This window comes from Podarcis pityusensis (genome assembly GCF_964106645.2).
Source record: "Podarcis pityusensis genome assembly, chromosome: 5".
Taxonomy (NCBI): domain Eukaryota; kingdom Metazoa; phylum Chordata; class Lepidosauria; order Squamata; family Lacertidae; genus Podarcis; species Podarcis pityusensis.
This window is the reverse complement of record NC_138032.1, coordinates 27564310-27578715: the sequence shown is the minus strand read 5'-3', so window position 1 is coordinate 27578715 and position 14406 is coordinate 27564310. Positions and strand designations below refer to the sequence as shown.

General features: G+C 43.4%; 1 protein-coding gene across 1 annotated transcript in view; it reads right to left on the bottom strand.

Annotated features, from left to right (window-relative positions):
* Nucleotides 1-14406, bottom strand: part of GK5 (glycerol kinase 5) — a 32549-nt gene that overhangs the window by 12025 nt on the left and 6118 nt on the right. Inside the window, exons 2-9 of the mRNA XM_081008065.1 lie at nucleotides 9748-9841; nucleotides 7972-8047; nucleotides 5643-5736; nucleotides 2945-3076; nucleotides 2330-2405; nucleotides 542-603; nucleotides 381-454; nucleotides 163-223 (exon numbers count right to left, since the gene is read on the bottom strand). Of these exons, the coding sequence (XP_080864191.1) occupies nucleotides 163-223; nucleotides 381-454; nucleotides 542-603; nucleotides 2330-2405; nucleotides 2945-3076; nucleotides 5643-5736; nucleotides 7972-8047; nucleotides 9748-9841 (669 nt within the window). The remainder of the gene's footprint in view (nucleotides 1-162; nucleotides 224-380; nucleotides 455-541; nucleotides 604-2329; nucleotides 2406-2944; nucleotides 3077-5642; nucleotides 5737-7971; nucleotides 8048-9747; nucleotides 9842-14406) is intronic.

The following is a 14406-nucleotide window of genomic DNA, read 5'->3' as shown; positions in this document are numbered from 1 at the left end:
TAGACAATTTCAGCCAGATGTAGCAGAAACAGCACAGACTGACCTGCACTTTGAAAGTTCTCTCTGGAGACTTCTACTAGGACCAATACACTTGACATAGTACCCAACTGGATCTAAACATATTTCTAAGGGAACAGGGGGAAAAAAGTTTTTTTTACTTACCAAAGCTGCTACTGCAATAGGCACTCCAAATATCTCAGCATCAACTGTTCCAAATTTATGACTTAAAATAAAAATAAGACATTAAAGGTTATTGCCCTCATATCAAAACTATAATGAGTGAAGAAAAAATAAATATTCTAGAAGTGTGAAAAGTGTGCCACTTCTATACTAAATCAGAGAGAGAGAGAGAGACTTATTTATTAGACCTTAGGACTAACCTTGTGTCCTCCACTGGGGGGAAAATTGATATTGGAATGGAAAGAAACTTGCTAACGAACGCACTCCACTGCAGCTGAAATCACATGCATATGAAAAAGGGGGAGTTAAAAGCAATTCAGAGTAAACATTGAAGCAGCTTTGCAGAGAGAATTAGTCATACCTTGAAGGGATCAAACATTGCTGTTGTACTGGCATTTGAGTAGTCTGTAGCATACACCGCACCTAAAAGGAACCAATACTAGTGAATGCTCAAAAACACAAAAAGAAGATTACAGTGAAGATGTGGGAACTTAATGTTGGAGGCCTGAGTCCTGCTCAGCACCTCACGTGAAAAGCACAAACACATTATTGCAGACAAGCATTTGTTTACGGTCGTCTTCTTCTAAGAGGATATCCTTTTCAATTTTTCGCCGCTACAAAACTGGGCAGTTCATTCAAAGTAACGTACTACTAGTACTACCACCATTTGTGTTAAGTTGTGGGTGAACATATCAGACGACACAGCGATTCTTCAAACAGCTCTTGTTTATTCACAGGCCAGGACAGAACTGAACTGAAGGGTTCAGTCAGCCTGCTTATATAGAGCTCCAGTACAATGTAACTGTAACAATTTTCTAAAACTATCCAATCACTGAACATCACTTTCAATCCCTTATTTGCATAACTATCTACAGTATCCCCCTGCTGGCCCAGGGTGAGAACTTCAGTACATAACAATTTGTTTACCCCACCGTAGCAACAGTAGCAGCTCCCCACATGCACAGCACAGCTGAGGAGAAAGTGAGGCTGCAGCATTCGGAAGCTGGAGGGGAGGAAAGGCACAGGAGAGGAAATGGATGGAGAAAGCAGGTAACATAAATGTGTAGGAAGGAGAACAAAGAATGGGAAGGAGAGAGAGAGAGACACACAAAAGTGGTGGTTGGGCTGAGGGAGAGAAAAGTACCCAGGGGTGATGCTGCACCTTCAGACCCCTGCCCTACACACACAAAAACCTGTCCTCTCTTCTTCCCACCTGCTAAACCAGGAAACCACTCCTGGCTAAGGGACCAGCTGCCTCCTCCATCTCACAATAACAAATGGCAGGACAGGAATTGGGAGAGCTAGGGGGTCTACGTCCATGCAGAGAGAAGAGACAAGTTACTTGAGTAAAGGAGACTGGGAGATCAATGAATTGGGGCAGGGACTTGTGGAAAGAAATTAGGAGAGGAATACCTCACCTGAACATTTCTCCACTGCCTAGTTCCAGTAACGAAAGTGACAAGGTTGAGAGAAACACATTAGGGATATGGATTATGGAGGTCAAGAACAAGAGCGTTCAGCTCCCCTCACCCCAATATCCCTTTGATGTGACCCCCCCCTTTACACGTAAGCACAGCAGATGGGCTTAAACAAACATGTCTGCTGCAATCATTTCTAGTTCGGACCTTATTTAGAAGCGCAATATAGGTCTGGAGGAAGTAATTATGTTTTCACAGAGGACCAGGACAGTGGAAGAAACAAGATTCAGTAAGGCAAATTTTCAGAAAAGGAAAATTCAGGAAAACTGAGGAATGAGGCAGCAAAGATAATGTGAGATTACAGAATTTAAGCTTTCCACAGGGCAGAATTAGAGCTGCCTCAGCAGAGGAATCTTTCCATTGTTCCTTTCCAGAGTGTACGTATATTGGTTTCAATCCAAATGTTGCATGAGTGGAAGGCTGCTGCTTGTGTAAAATATATTTCTTGTCCCCTCATCCTAGACACCTCCTGAAAAGCTTCTCCAAAGGGATGGAGGATCCTCTTAAACAGCATGGGTTATGCCACAGATGGGTTGCAATGGGAGGGGGAATTCATTCAGTATCTGGCAGAGAAATCGTGTATGAGCAGAGTCCACTTGCACAACCTTTGGATCCAACTACTTCTTTGCAAGAAGCCATGTGCTTTCTATCTGTTTAATCATCCTTCTCACCTTTGGTCAGTTTATATAGTAGCCACGTGTCAATGGTTCCAAAACAGCAATTGTCATCTTTACTTGCTTGTTCTACCTGAAAGCAAACACATACCAACCGTGTTTTATTTCAAGATGGCAAGTATAACACACTTCAGCGTTAAGTTAAAATAAAATATAATAAAATCAAAATTGAGCTAAGTAACATTATGTTATCTAGTGTTAGGCAAACCAAAGGAACAAGTTTCCCAACTATCCCCTTTAGAAGGTTGTGGATTATCTATCAAACCAGTTTACTGCTCAAAAGTCTTTTCTGGGTATTCTTTCTTTCTTTCTTTCTTTCTTTCTTTCTTTCTTTCTTTCTTAAAAAACAACAAGCAGGTGCAATTGCCTCCCAGGTCCTAGGTCCAACACTCTAATTGCTACACTAATAATAAACAGCCTTTGGTGGAAAGCTGGTATATAAAGGGGAGTGAAATAAATAAATAAAAACAAGCAGTTGACATTTTCTAATAAAATTTAGCATATAGTACACATTGCACTATTATGACTACCATCCTGAAAGAGGTTCCTCTGCCGGAATAAAGAGCCAGCCCGTACAAAGCTCATTACAGAGAATAGTAAGACAAGGCTTACCTCCTGTAGATGTTGTAAAATCCAAGCCAGTCTTAAAGAGACATGCTGTGTTGTGAACGTTTGGCAACTCGCTAACAGAAAGCGATCGCTCCGAGTGAAAAAGTGAAAGAAGGAACAAACAGCATGCACTGCCTGTTCCAAAAAAGGAAGAAAGAAAAAAAGATTGAGTAGATAAATACTTGGTATTCTCTCCTATAGGGCTTCTATCAAAACTTCATTTGGGAGGGTTTGGGTGAAATTACCCATACACACAATCTATGAACAAAGCAATTCAAGTGAAGATAATGTATATATAGAAGCAGGGCCTTTTTTTCAGCCAGAACTCACCGGAACTCAGGCACCTCTCAGGTGGGCACCATTGCCATTATAAGAGAACAAGAGAGGCATTCATGGTGAGTTCCGGCATGTCTTTTTCTAGAAAAATAGCACTGATAAGATTTTTATATATGAAAGAGTGAGGGGACAACTTTCAAAGAAACTGCTGGGAGGTTATTGGAACTAGTCCAATATTCTGTACCATGCGAGTCCCAAGGAAATTAGCCTGTTCAGTAACTGGTTGGACTAGCAATCCCATACTGCTCAATGAGAAGCCAACTTGGTTGGCCAGTTCCCAGGTGAGGGGTAGGACCTCTGGCAGCCATTTTGAGAGGTGGTCTATACATGTTGGAGAATGAAGAAATCATGGGGTAGAACTACCTGCTCCACTGCAGGTGGGGAATTGCATGTTTCAAAGTACCCTCATTTTTTAAAAAAAAATCTTCATGCAAACAAAAATCTAATACCAGCTTTGCTGGTTTTTCCTTTGCATGAAGATTTTCTTTTTTAAAAAAATAGGGCAGCAACCTGAATTTTGAAGTGTCACAAATCATTCTTCTGCCTTGGCACTCTACAATTTCATACCGCTACACATGCAAACCAAGCCCGAGTCTGAATGGAACAGCTGAGTAATTTAACCCAGAGGTAGAAAACGTGGTGCTGTCCTGATGTTGCTGGACTTTTATATATGAAAGAGTGAGGGGACAACTTTCAAAGAAACTGCTGGGAGGCTATTGGAACTAGTCCAATATTCTGTACCATGCGAGTCCCAATTTCCACTAGTCCTGGCTAACACAGCCAATAATTGGGGAGGATGCAGCCAGGAACTACTGGAGGGCACCACTTTGGTCATCTTCAATTTAATCCCCTTCTTTTCAGAGCTGAGAACGTATCTGTGCACCTCATGAAGACCAGACTATCAACATCGTCATGCGGGCAAAAGTAACCAAGTCTAGCTTTATAGAATCCGTATAGTTTGAAACCTGGCCCCCAAAGCCAAAATACATGGCACAGAAGGCAAACTGGTGAATAATCGCTGAATGCAACTCCTTGATGGGTGGGAGAGAAGAGATGATTAGCTCCTTCAAGCTGTTATTTGCTCCATATGTAGGGGTTAGGGCAATAGAAGGGCTTTCAATTTCAATTAGGAGAAATCCCTGTCCCACTTCTTCTCTGGTCAAAGTAGCGCCTCACCTCAAAGAAGCAATTAGCTGTAGAAAAATGTTAAGAGATTTATCACTGATCTCCTGATGTGGACTTGGCAATACAGTGGTACCTCGGGTTACATATGCTTCAGGTTACAGACTCTGCTAACCCAGAAATAGTGCTTCAGGTTAAGAACTTTGCTTCAGGATGAGAACAGAAATCGTGCTCCGGCGGTACGGCAGCAGCAGGAGGCCCCATTAGCTAAAGTGGTGCTTCAGGTTAAGAACAGTTTCAGGTTAAGTACGGACCTCCGGAACGAATTAAGTACTTAACCTGAGGTACCACTGTATACTAACATGCTTCTTGGCATAGCTGTCAAGTGTCCCTTATTTGAAGGGACAGTCCCTTATTTCAGCGCCATGTCCCACTGCTGTCCCTTATTGATGGATGTCCCTTAAATGTCCCTTAAATGATGTCCCTTAAATTTCAAAGCAAGCAGCTCCTCTCCCTCCCTCCCTGCCGGCCAGGGAGGAGGGAGGCTCCAACTGTGTTGCTTGGCTGTGTTGCTCACCCAATAAGAAGTCTAAGAATGACTGGGGGGTGGAGCTTGCATGCCTTGTGTGTGGCTAGTTAATGCAAGCTGAGGGGTTTTTTGAATGCTGGGCGCCATTTTGTTGCACGTGCTGCTGCAAACTTTGCAGTGCAAAGCCAGGCTGGGGAGCCATCTTAAGTTGAGGCTGCATAGGCTTGTGGTGCATGTGATTCAGATTCTATTCAGTTGAACCTCTGGTTACAAAGTTGGTTGGACAGTGTTCTCGAAGCTACCAGCATGAGTTTGACCAGACTGCAGGAGGAGAGGAAGACTGGAGTGCCTGGAACAGGTGAGGCTGCAGGTCCCTTATTTTGGCTGCTGGTCCCTTATTTTCAAGGCTGCTGGTCCCTTATTTTCAAATCTGTAAGTTGACAGCTATGGCTTCTTGGCAATATACTATCATGCTTCTTGGGAACACCACAACAAATCATAACATTCCTCTTGGTCAGGCATAGGCAAACTCGGCCCTCCAGATGTTTTGGGACTACAATTCCCATCATCCCTGACCACTGGTCCTGTTAGCTAGGGATCATGGGAGTTGTAGTCCCAAAACATCTGGAGGGCCAAGTTTTGGTGCTTTGAAGTCAGGGTACACCTTCATACCTACTCCTCTGTATTTTAGTAAAGGTATCAATGCTACCTCACCTTCATTGTAAGAGATCTGTTCCAGGACTTTACAAGTTCAGAAGTTCTCAAATCTTGCCAGCTTATGAAGTTATGAAAAGGTTTTCCTGTCTTCCTGAAAAAGGTGGAAGAGATCGCCAACTTTATGAAAAGTACTCAATGCACAAAGTGCAAGCTAGACCAGTCCAATTATCCCCATACTACTGATTCCGGATTGGGCCAATGTGATGGTGGCAAAAGAGCTGATGCAGATATAACAGTTTACCTGAAGGCCAGACAGGTAGTTCATGGCTGGGCAATGACTAGGCATGGTGGTGAATGGCGCTTACTAAATTTTGCTCACTCTTGGCTCATTTCCAGAAGGAGAAACATAAGCAACTGACTCATGTTGCAAACCAGCAATAAATAACTTCAAACTGCAAGTGGGAGATGGCATGCTTGAATGCAGAAACTCTTTGGTTCTTGACCAGGGCTACTGTTCCACTAGTGCAACAAAGTTCACTTGTGCAATGGAACTTTTCCCTGCAGCCCACTGTGCACCATCAAAATCCACTCTGGTGTACATTTTGAGGGTGCACATTTTGGGAGAGGAGGGAGAGGGGTATGTTTGCAACACCGCTAATTCACCTTAAATCAAAATGGCTCTATGACCTAAGAGGTAACATTATTTAACTCCACCTGGTTTTAGTAGCACAATCCTAAATTCAATATTTTCTATACATTCATTTACTATTACAGTGGTACCTCGGGTTACATACACTTCAGGTTACATACGTTTCAGGTTACAGACCCCGCTAACCCAGAAATAGTACCTCGGGTTAAGAACTTTGCTTCAGAAAGAGAACAGAAATTGTGCTCTGGTGGCGCGGCAGCAGCAGGAGGCCCCATTAGCTAAAGTGGTGCTTCAGGTTAAGAACAGTTTCAGGTTAAGGACGGACCTCTGGAACAAATTAAGTACTTAACCCGAGGTACCACTGTATATTTTAAAATTCATTATATTTGTACACTGCCCTTCAGCCGTAGATCTCAGGACAGTTCACAACATAAAAACACAGGTTTAAACACAAAACACGTAACAAAATACCTAATAAAAACAAGAACGAAAAAGCACAAACAAACCCCTCTCCCCCCATAAATCTCATTTAAAAAAAAGAGCTTTAATGCTTTACGCTGTGCTGTGTTTACATGCATAGAAAATAAGAAGTTTAAGCTACTTATTTGATCACAGAGAATCAGAAGCTTTATTTGCTCTAAAGAAATTTAACCTCTTTTCAAAACCATCCAAGTCAGCTTAATTTTTAAAGTCTCTGGAGCAATGCACACTATGTTCCTGGAACATAATCAGACTTCTGCAAGATTTACTCACTTTACAGTTTAAAAGACTGAATACACCTGTTGCTATACCCCTTCTGACAGTTATAACCCACACTTAAAGTTGGACTGAGCAGTGTTACCATACTCAAACTGTATGGGTAGTAAGAAGAAGTTGGGCACACAGAACAGAAGTCCCTGCCCGTTTTTCCTCCTTATTTTTGTATTCCAAGCAAAAAAGCCTATCTGGTGAAAACATCTTGAGGCGGTTGATGTCATATTTTAAGAGCAATCAGGAAGCAGCACTGTACTTTGCTCCCATCAGTTCCCATCAGGCAGAAGTTCCACAGAGCCCAGCAAAGTTCGACAGTGGAATTTGCTGCCAAGGAGTGTGGTGGAGTCTCCTTCTTTGGAGGTCTTTAAGCAGAGGCTTGACAACCATATGTCAGGAGTGCTCTGATGGTGTTTCCTGCTTGGCAGGGGGTTGGACTCAATGGCCCTTGTGGTCTCTTCCAACTCTATGATTCTATGATTCTAAATGAGAGACTGTGTAGAATACAGCAAAGATGTCCTAATAGTCACCTTTAGGTTGGCTGAGGTGCTTTCTCTCAACCCCAACATTCCAAGGCTACCTGCTCTTGTTTTTTTTGAGGGGGAGGAACCTACAATTTGCCACCTTCTGTATCTGCATATTAAGTGGCAAATTAGACAGCATATTTAGAAACAGTTCATGTCTTTAAGAGATTGACTGGCAGAATAATGTCAGACCATCACTGTAGGTGATGGTCAACCTTTTAAAACTGCCTTTTGAAATAAATGTCATCAGAAAATGAAAGGGCGGGTAAGGGCTCCTTGCTTCTCAACCCTGCAGGAACATTTGATGCAAAGACAGATAGACACATACATACATACATACATACACACACTTAGGAGCAGCTACTTCTGCTTCACAGCACATCTACAGCCTCATCTAAAAACAAACACATTTACAAGCTTGTCTTTGAGGGTTACAAACATCTATTATAACCACTCTACATACTTGTTCCACGTAATGAAAGTTCCTCGCTGTGTTGAGAGTCCAAGGGCAGAAATTTGATTCATTTTCACTCCAGCAGCTAAAAGAAAAATTCAAACACTGAGAAGTGAACTTTATGAAACAACTGCTGTAACGTAGCCTTAGTATTAGAAGCTATTCACCCATACTCATTCATAAAGAATTTCATTCCACTTTATTCAGCAACTTAACAAAAGCCAGCTGTTCATTCAGCTGAACAATATGGCCACTGAAACAGTCTTGGACATGTGGTTCAAAGAACATGCAGAGTGTTGGGGAGAGTCATGTACAAAACTTCAAAAAATAAATAAAAATGCTTGCTTCTTTGGCAGTAGGAAGAGATACTTTGCACACACAGCTTTGAATTTTAGTAACACGGACCTGTAACAGAATGTCCTAAGTTATATGAGCATTAGAGAACAGAGATATTTATATTTGTAAGAGATCAGGAAGGCTGCACAAAACCATAGCTTCCTGTTAAGTTGTGGGTTGACATAGCAGACGACACAGCGATTTCTCCAAAGCAGCTCTTTATTTTGTAAGCTGGAACAGAACTAAGCTGAGGAGCTCAGTCAGCCTGCTTATATAGAGCTACAGCACAAGTGTAACTGTTGCAACGTTCTAAAACTATCCAATCACTGAACATCACTTTTCGATCCTTCATTTGCATAACTATCTACAGTATCCCACTGCTGGCCCAGGGTGAGAACTTCAGTACATAACACTTCCAGCAAAGCAGAATAAGATTTCATCAGATTAAATGTTCTTCAGCCTTGAGCAGTAAAAGTTGCTTAGTTTTGGCAAGTCTCAAGGGAGAGTGTGTTCCTTTACTAAAAGCGATGAATATGTCTCCCTCTTTATAGGGCTCAGACAACTTCTCCATGTGGCTGGTGACCACAACCTCACCACCCACACATTCAGAATATATGCAAAGAGGCTCTACACATGCACCAATGTAGATGTGAAGATACTTCCCATGAGGGGGGACTCTGATTGGGCCAGGATCCTCCCCTTACTTGGAAGTCCCTCTTCATGTGGTCCTAAAATGGAGATGGTGAGTTGTGCAATCACCAAGTGGTGGGAGTCAATTAGGGCCTTATCGGCAGTGGCGCCCTCTGTATGGAATGCCCTCCCATCAGATGTCAAGGAGACAAAGAACTACACAACTTTTAGAATACATCTGTATCAGGTAGTTTTTAATGCTTGACATTTTATTATGTTTTTATATGCACTGGAAGCTGCCCAGATGGGTGGGGCATGCATTAATAGTAGTAGTAGTAGTAGTAGTAGTAGTAGTAGTAAAATTTCTAGTAGTTCCTCCAGGTGGTGATCCCATAATTTTTGTTGAGATACTCCAGTATGTGGTCCAAATTAACTGGCATACATCACAAGGTAACAATGTGGGGTATACAAGCACATTAAAGGGGTTTCAATGTTATATCCCATCTTAATGTTAATATAGGATGAGTGATCTTTCGGTAAACCTGGTCATGAGCCATTTTGAGTTTTAAAAGGTTAAACCCTGTACTTTGGGTCTGGAATGCAGACAAAGCAGAAGCATCAGCAAACTTCCAAGGAAATACTGTTGTGTCCCAATTCTGGACCATGGCAACTTCCAGGCCATTGACAGAGTCACATATGACACACTGCAATAGTCTAAGCAGGAGGTTACCAGAGCAAGGGTAATTGTAGCCAAGCTATCTCCAGCCACATAAGGTCACAGGTTTTGGAAGAGCCACTAATGTTGAGTTTCATGGTTACCTTGAACTGCCTCTTTAACCACACCAACAAATTGTGTCCACAGTCTTTCAGGATCCAGTTCAACCCAACCTGGCCGGGGCTGAACAACTTCCACCTGTTAACAAAAAACAGAATTACCAAGCAGTCAGACCCAAATCCACGAATGTTAGTGGTCTTGAGGAATTTACACTATGGGAAAGGCCATATAGGTGCAGGGGTACATTGAGATAATCTGGCCCCAAACCATTTATGGCCTAAAAAGTTAATAGCGCTTTGAATAAGGCCCCAAAATGTATTGATTGCCATTGAAAATGGCGCAAAAGTGATACAACACGTTTAGACCTTCTGGAGCTCATTAGTATCCTGATGGCTGTATTTTGCACTAGCTGGTGTTTCCGAGTTGTCCTCAGAGACAACAACACAGAAAGCACAGTGTTGCAGTTCGCTTTGGAGGTAACCAGACCATGAATGACCAAGCCAAGGCCATGCCAATCTGGATAGGGCTGCAGCTACCCTACCAGCCTGAGGTAGTAGAATGAATTCTGGGCCACTGCAGCTATCAGTGCCTTGGTGGACAGCAGTGGATTCAAGAGCACTCCCAAGCTCCATACCTAGTCCTTCGATGGAAGTGTAACCCCACCTAAGACCAGTGTACAGTGGTGCCTCGCAAGACGAAATTAATTCGTTCCGCGAGTTTTGTCGTCTTGCGATTTTTTTCGTCTTGCGAAGCACGGTGTCGGGAAAGTTTTGGAAAAGCTTCAAAAATCACCAAAGTCTTTAAAAACCTCAAAAGAGGCTACCACACCGCGTTCTATGAGTTGCTCCTCGAAGTCAAGTCGCAACTGTATTAACGGCGTTAAGAAAAAGGAAACAAACTTGCAAGACGTTTCCGTCTTGCGAAGCAAGCCCATAGGGAAAATCGTCTTGCGAAGCAGCTCAAAAAACAAAAAACCCTTTCGTCTAGCGAGTTTTTTGTCTTGCGAGGCATTCGTCTTGCGAGGTACCACTGTAATAATAATAATAATTTAATAATTTATTATTTCTACCCCGCCCATCTGGCTGGGTTTCCCCAGCCACTCTGGGCAGCTTTCAACAGAACATTAAAAACAGAATAAAACACCAAACATTAAAAACTTCCCTAAACAGGGATGCCTTCAGACGTCTTGTAAAAGTTGGATAGTTGTTTATTTCCTTGACATCTGATGTGAGGGCGTTCCATAGGGCAGGCGCCACTACCGAGAAGGCCCTCTACCTGGTTCCCTATAACTTGGCTTCTCGCAGCGAGGGAACCACCTGAAGGCTCTCGGCGCAGGACCTCAGTGTCCAGGCTGAATGATGGGAGGTGGAGACGCTCCTTCAGGTATACTGAGTTTACCTCTTCTGTCCTCATTGATAGATCTCCCACTGCACATGGCCTCTGTTTTATCTGCAATAAGTTCCAGCCTTTTCTCCTTCATCCATCCTCAACTGTATCCAGGCACCTGTTCATGAGTTGTATAGTATCACTGGAATTTGTAGGTGGAAAAGAAAGATGGAGCCGTGTCTCATCAGTATGCTGATTGGCAGTTACAGTCCAAATATTCAGCTTGACTTCTCTCAGCAGTTTCATATGGACTGTTGGAAAAGCACTGAGAATAAGATGGAACTCAGAGGCACCCCACAAACCAGAGACGGTGGGGTGGAACTGAACTCTCCCAGCACTACTCTTTGTGAATGGCTCTCCAAGAAGGGCCAGAGTTCAAAACCCAGTTGAGACAGAAGGATACCGTGATCACAATACTAACAAAAGCCACTGGGAGGTCCAGCAAGACCAAGAAATTCTGACAATAAAGGCTGCCTGTGTGCTTCTTTTACAGAATTTGCATCGTTTAAAAATAAAGCAGTGTTACAACAAGTTAATTGTAGCCATTGGGAATCAATGTGGAATAGGTACATACATAAGATGAGGGGTTTTGCAGTCCATGTACTGGGCAGAGTTTTCACACAAACTTTATGTTCACACTCCACAATGAAAAAAATAAGTTATGCAATTCTTATACATGCAGATTACTGGTTAACTTCTACATGGAGTGAATATTGACTATTTTAATTACAGTGGTGCCTCGCAAGACGAAAAGAATCCGTTCCACGAGTCTCTTCGTCTTGCGGGTTTTTCGTCTTGCGAAGCAAGCCCATTAGCGGTTTAGCGGGCTTATCGGATCAGCTGATAAGCGGCTTAGCAATCAGCTAATAAGCGGCTTAGCGACCAGCTGTTAAGCGGCTTAGCGATCAGCTGATAAGCGGCTTAGCGACCAGCTGTTAAGCGGCTTAGCCCATCAGCTGATAAGCGGTTTAGCGGCTTGGGAAAAAGCTGATAAGCGGCTTAACGATCAGCTGATAAGCGGCTTAGCGACCAGCTGTTAAGCGGCTTAGCCCATCAGCTGATAAGCGGTTTAGCGGCTTGGGGAAAAGGGGGGGGGAAGGAAAAAAAACCCGCAGGAACTCGCAAGACATTTTCGTCTTGCGAAGCAAGCACACAGGAAATTCGTTTTGCGAAGCACCTCCAAAATGGAAAACCCTTTCGTCTAGCGGGTTTTCCGTCTTGCGAGGCATTCGTCTTGCGGGGCACCACTGTATGCTTACCCCCAACTTTCCTACCCTCAACGCAACTTATATGTCAGTCAAATACAAATGACTGTATGTTAGCGTTGTACAGTGGTACCTCGGGTTAAGAACGTAATTCGTTCTGGAGGTCCGTACTTAACCTGAAACTGTTCTTAACCTGAAGCACCACTTTAGCTAATGGGGCCTCCTGCTGCTGCCGCACCGCTGGAGCACGATTTCTGTTCTCATCCTGAAGCAAAGTTCTTAACCTGAAGCACTATTTCTGGGTTGGCAGAGTCTGTAACCTGAAGCATATGTAACCTGAAGCATATGTAACCCGAGGTACCACTGTACTTAAATTGTATTTGTTTCTGTAGGGAATGAAGATCCAACGTACATCCTTTTTGCATATCAATGGGTGATGCAAAGAAATCTGGATCAGGTTCAATTCCCTCAAATTTACAATGCTTCATTATCTTGGCTCAGAACAGAGTATAAAGCACCAAACTGTTAGAAAGCTTTATTAAGATGTTTGACTAGGCAGGAGAGAATCAAGTCATAATTGCAGCAATGTTAAGGAAACGTTGATTAACATTGATGAACTGCCCATAGATGAAGGGCAGTTCACAACATAAAAATACAGCATTGAAACTCCTGTTAAATCTACAGGCATTTTCTCTATCTGAATTCCATAACTTCATATCAAATTAAATACAAAGAATATATGAAATTGCCAGCAAACTGACAATCATTACAAACAACAAAAAGTCAGACTGTCCTATTAATTATTATGAAAACTTTTATACCATATTAGACCACTGCTATATATTAAATTAGTTCCAGTGTAGCTTTATCTGCTGTAACAGTTTATGAGATCCAGCTTTTGCTAGAGCCTTGAAAAATTCCAGAAAAGATTAAAGTTACAGCAGTGTATCTAATGGTATCCTTTGTGCTGACAGAGGGCTCTTGAATCCTGTGGAGTTTTCTGTCAATAGGACAGGAAGAGGGGCAATTTTTGCCAATTCCCCCTCTGCGTCCTTGTGCCCCTGCCCAAAATCTGCTCCAGAGTGTTGGGGGAACCTTTGGAATTGCCTGGGAGGTGAAGGGTGGTGACAGTAGGATGCAACTTGTACAAAGGTGGTTACACTGCCAGAGGGTCAACAATGGCCAAACTCAATAAGCAATGCAAGATTATGCTCACTTCTTGCTACATAAGAAGCTGCCTTATACAGAGTCAGAACATTGGACAGTATTGTCAGCAAAACAGTCTCCAGGGCTTTTCCAGTCCTGCCTGGAGACTGAACCTGAACCTCTTGCACACAAAGCATTTTAAAGATACAGCTTTGCCCTACTGTAGCTTCCCTTACTGAATTCAATAATGTGACAACTGTTAGTGTTCCAGCTGAGCAGTCATTGTCCAGTTGGTGAAAAAACTAAGGATCAGAAATAGAAAATTTACAGATTTCCCAGTGTCCTTGGCTATAGGAATAAAAAGGACTTGTTTCATACAATTATTGTAAGTATGAATGAGATGACGAATGAACTCAGTCCATTTGTCCCATCCAGTAGCGTGGGGGGTGCAGGCCGCACCGGGCGCAACATCTGGGGGGGGCGCTCGCACTCGCAGCTCTCTGCCCCTACCTGGCTCACTCACTCTCTCTCACTGCAGTGCTGGCTGTGCGAATTCGATCCGAGCCGCTGGGTCGCCGCCCACTGTGGAGGGGGTAGGTGCTAGGCGTGCGGTGCGGAGAGAGAGCGAGGGACTATCGGGGGAGGGACAGTGCAGCAGCCGCCCAGCGCAGCGCTGAGCGCGGGAGAGAACCACACCAGACCAGACCAGGCAGCAGCAAGAAGAAGCTGGCAGCGGCGGGAGGTTAGGGGTTAGGGGGCGCAAATTACTTGCCTTGCCCCGGGTGCTGACAACCCACGCTACGCCACTGGTCCCATCATTAATAGACACAATTCAATCCACAAATCTGCAATTGCCCTCCAGGAGCATCTGGGTCCGCCAGTGGATAGGTAACCTAATCCAAATGGCATGGAGATGCAAACTCTATTGTTACATGCCACTCCAATCTCGGAGCTGCGTGAGATTTC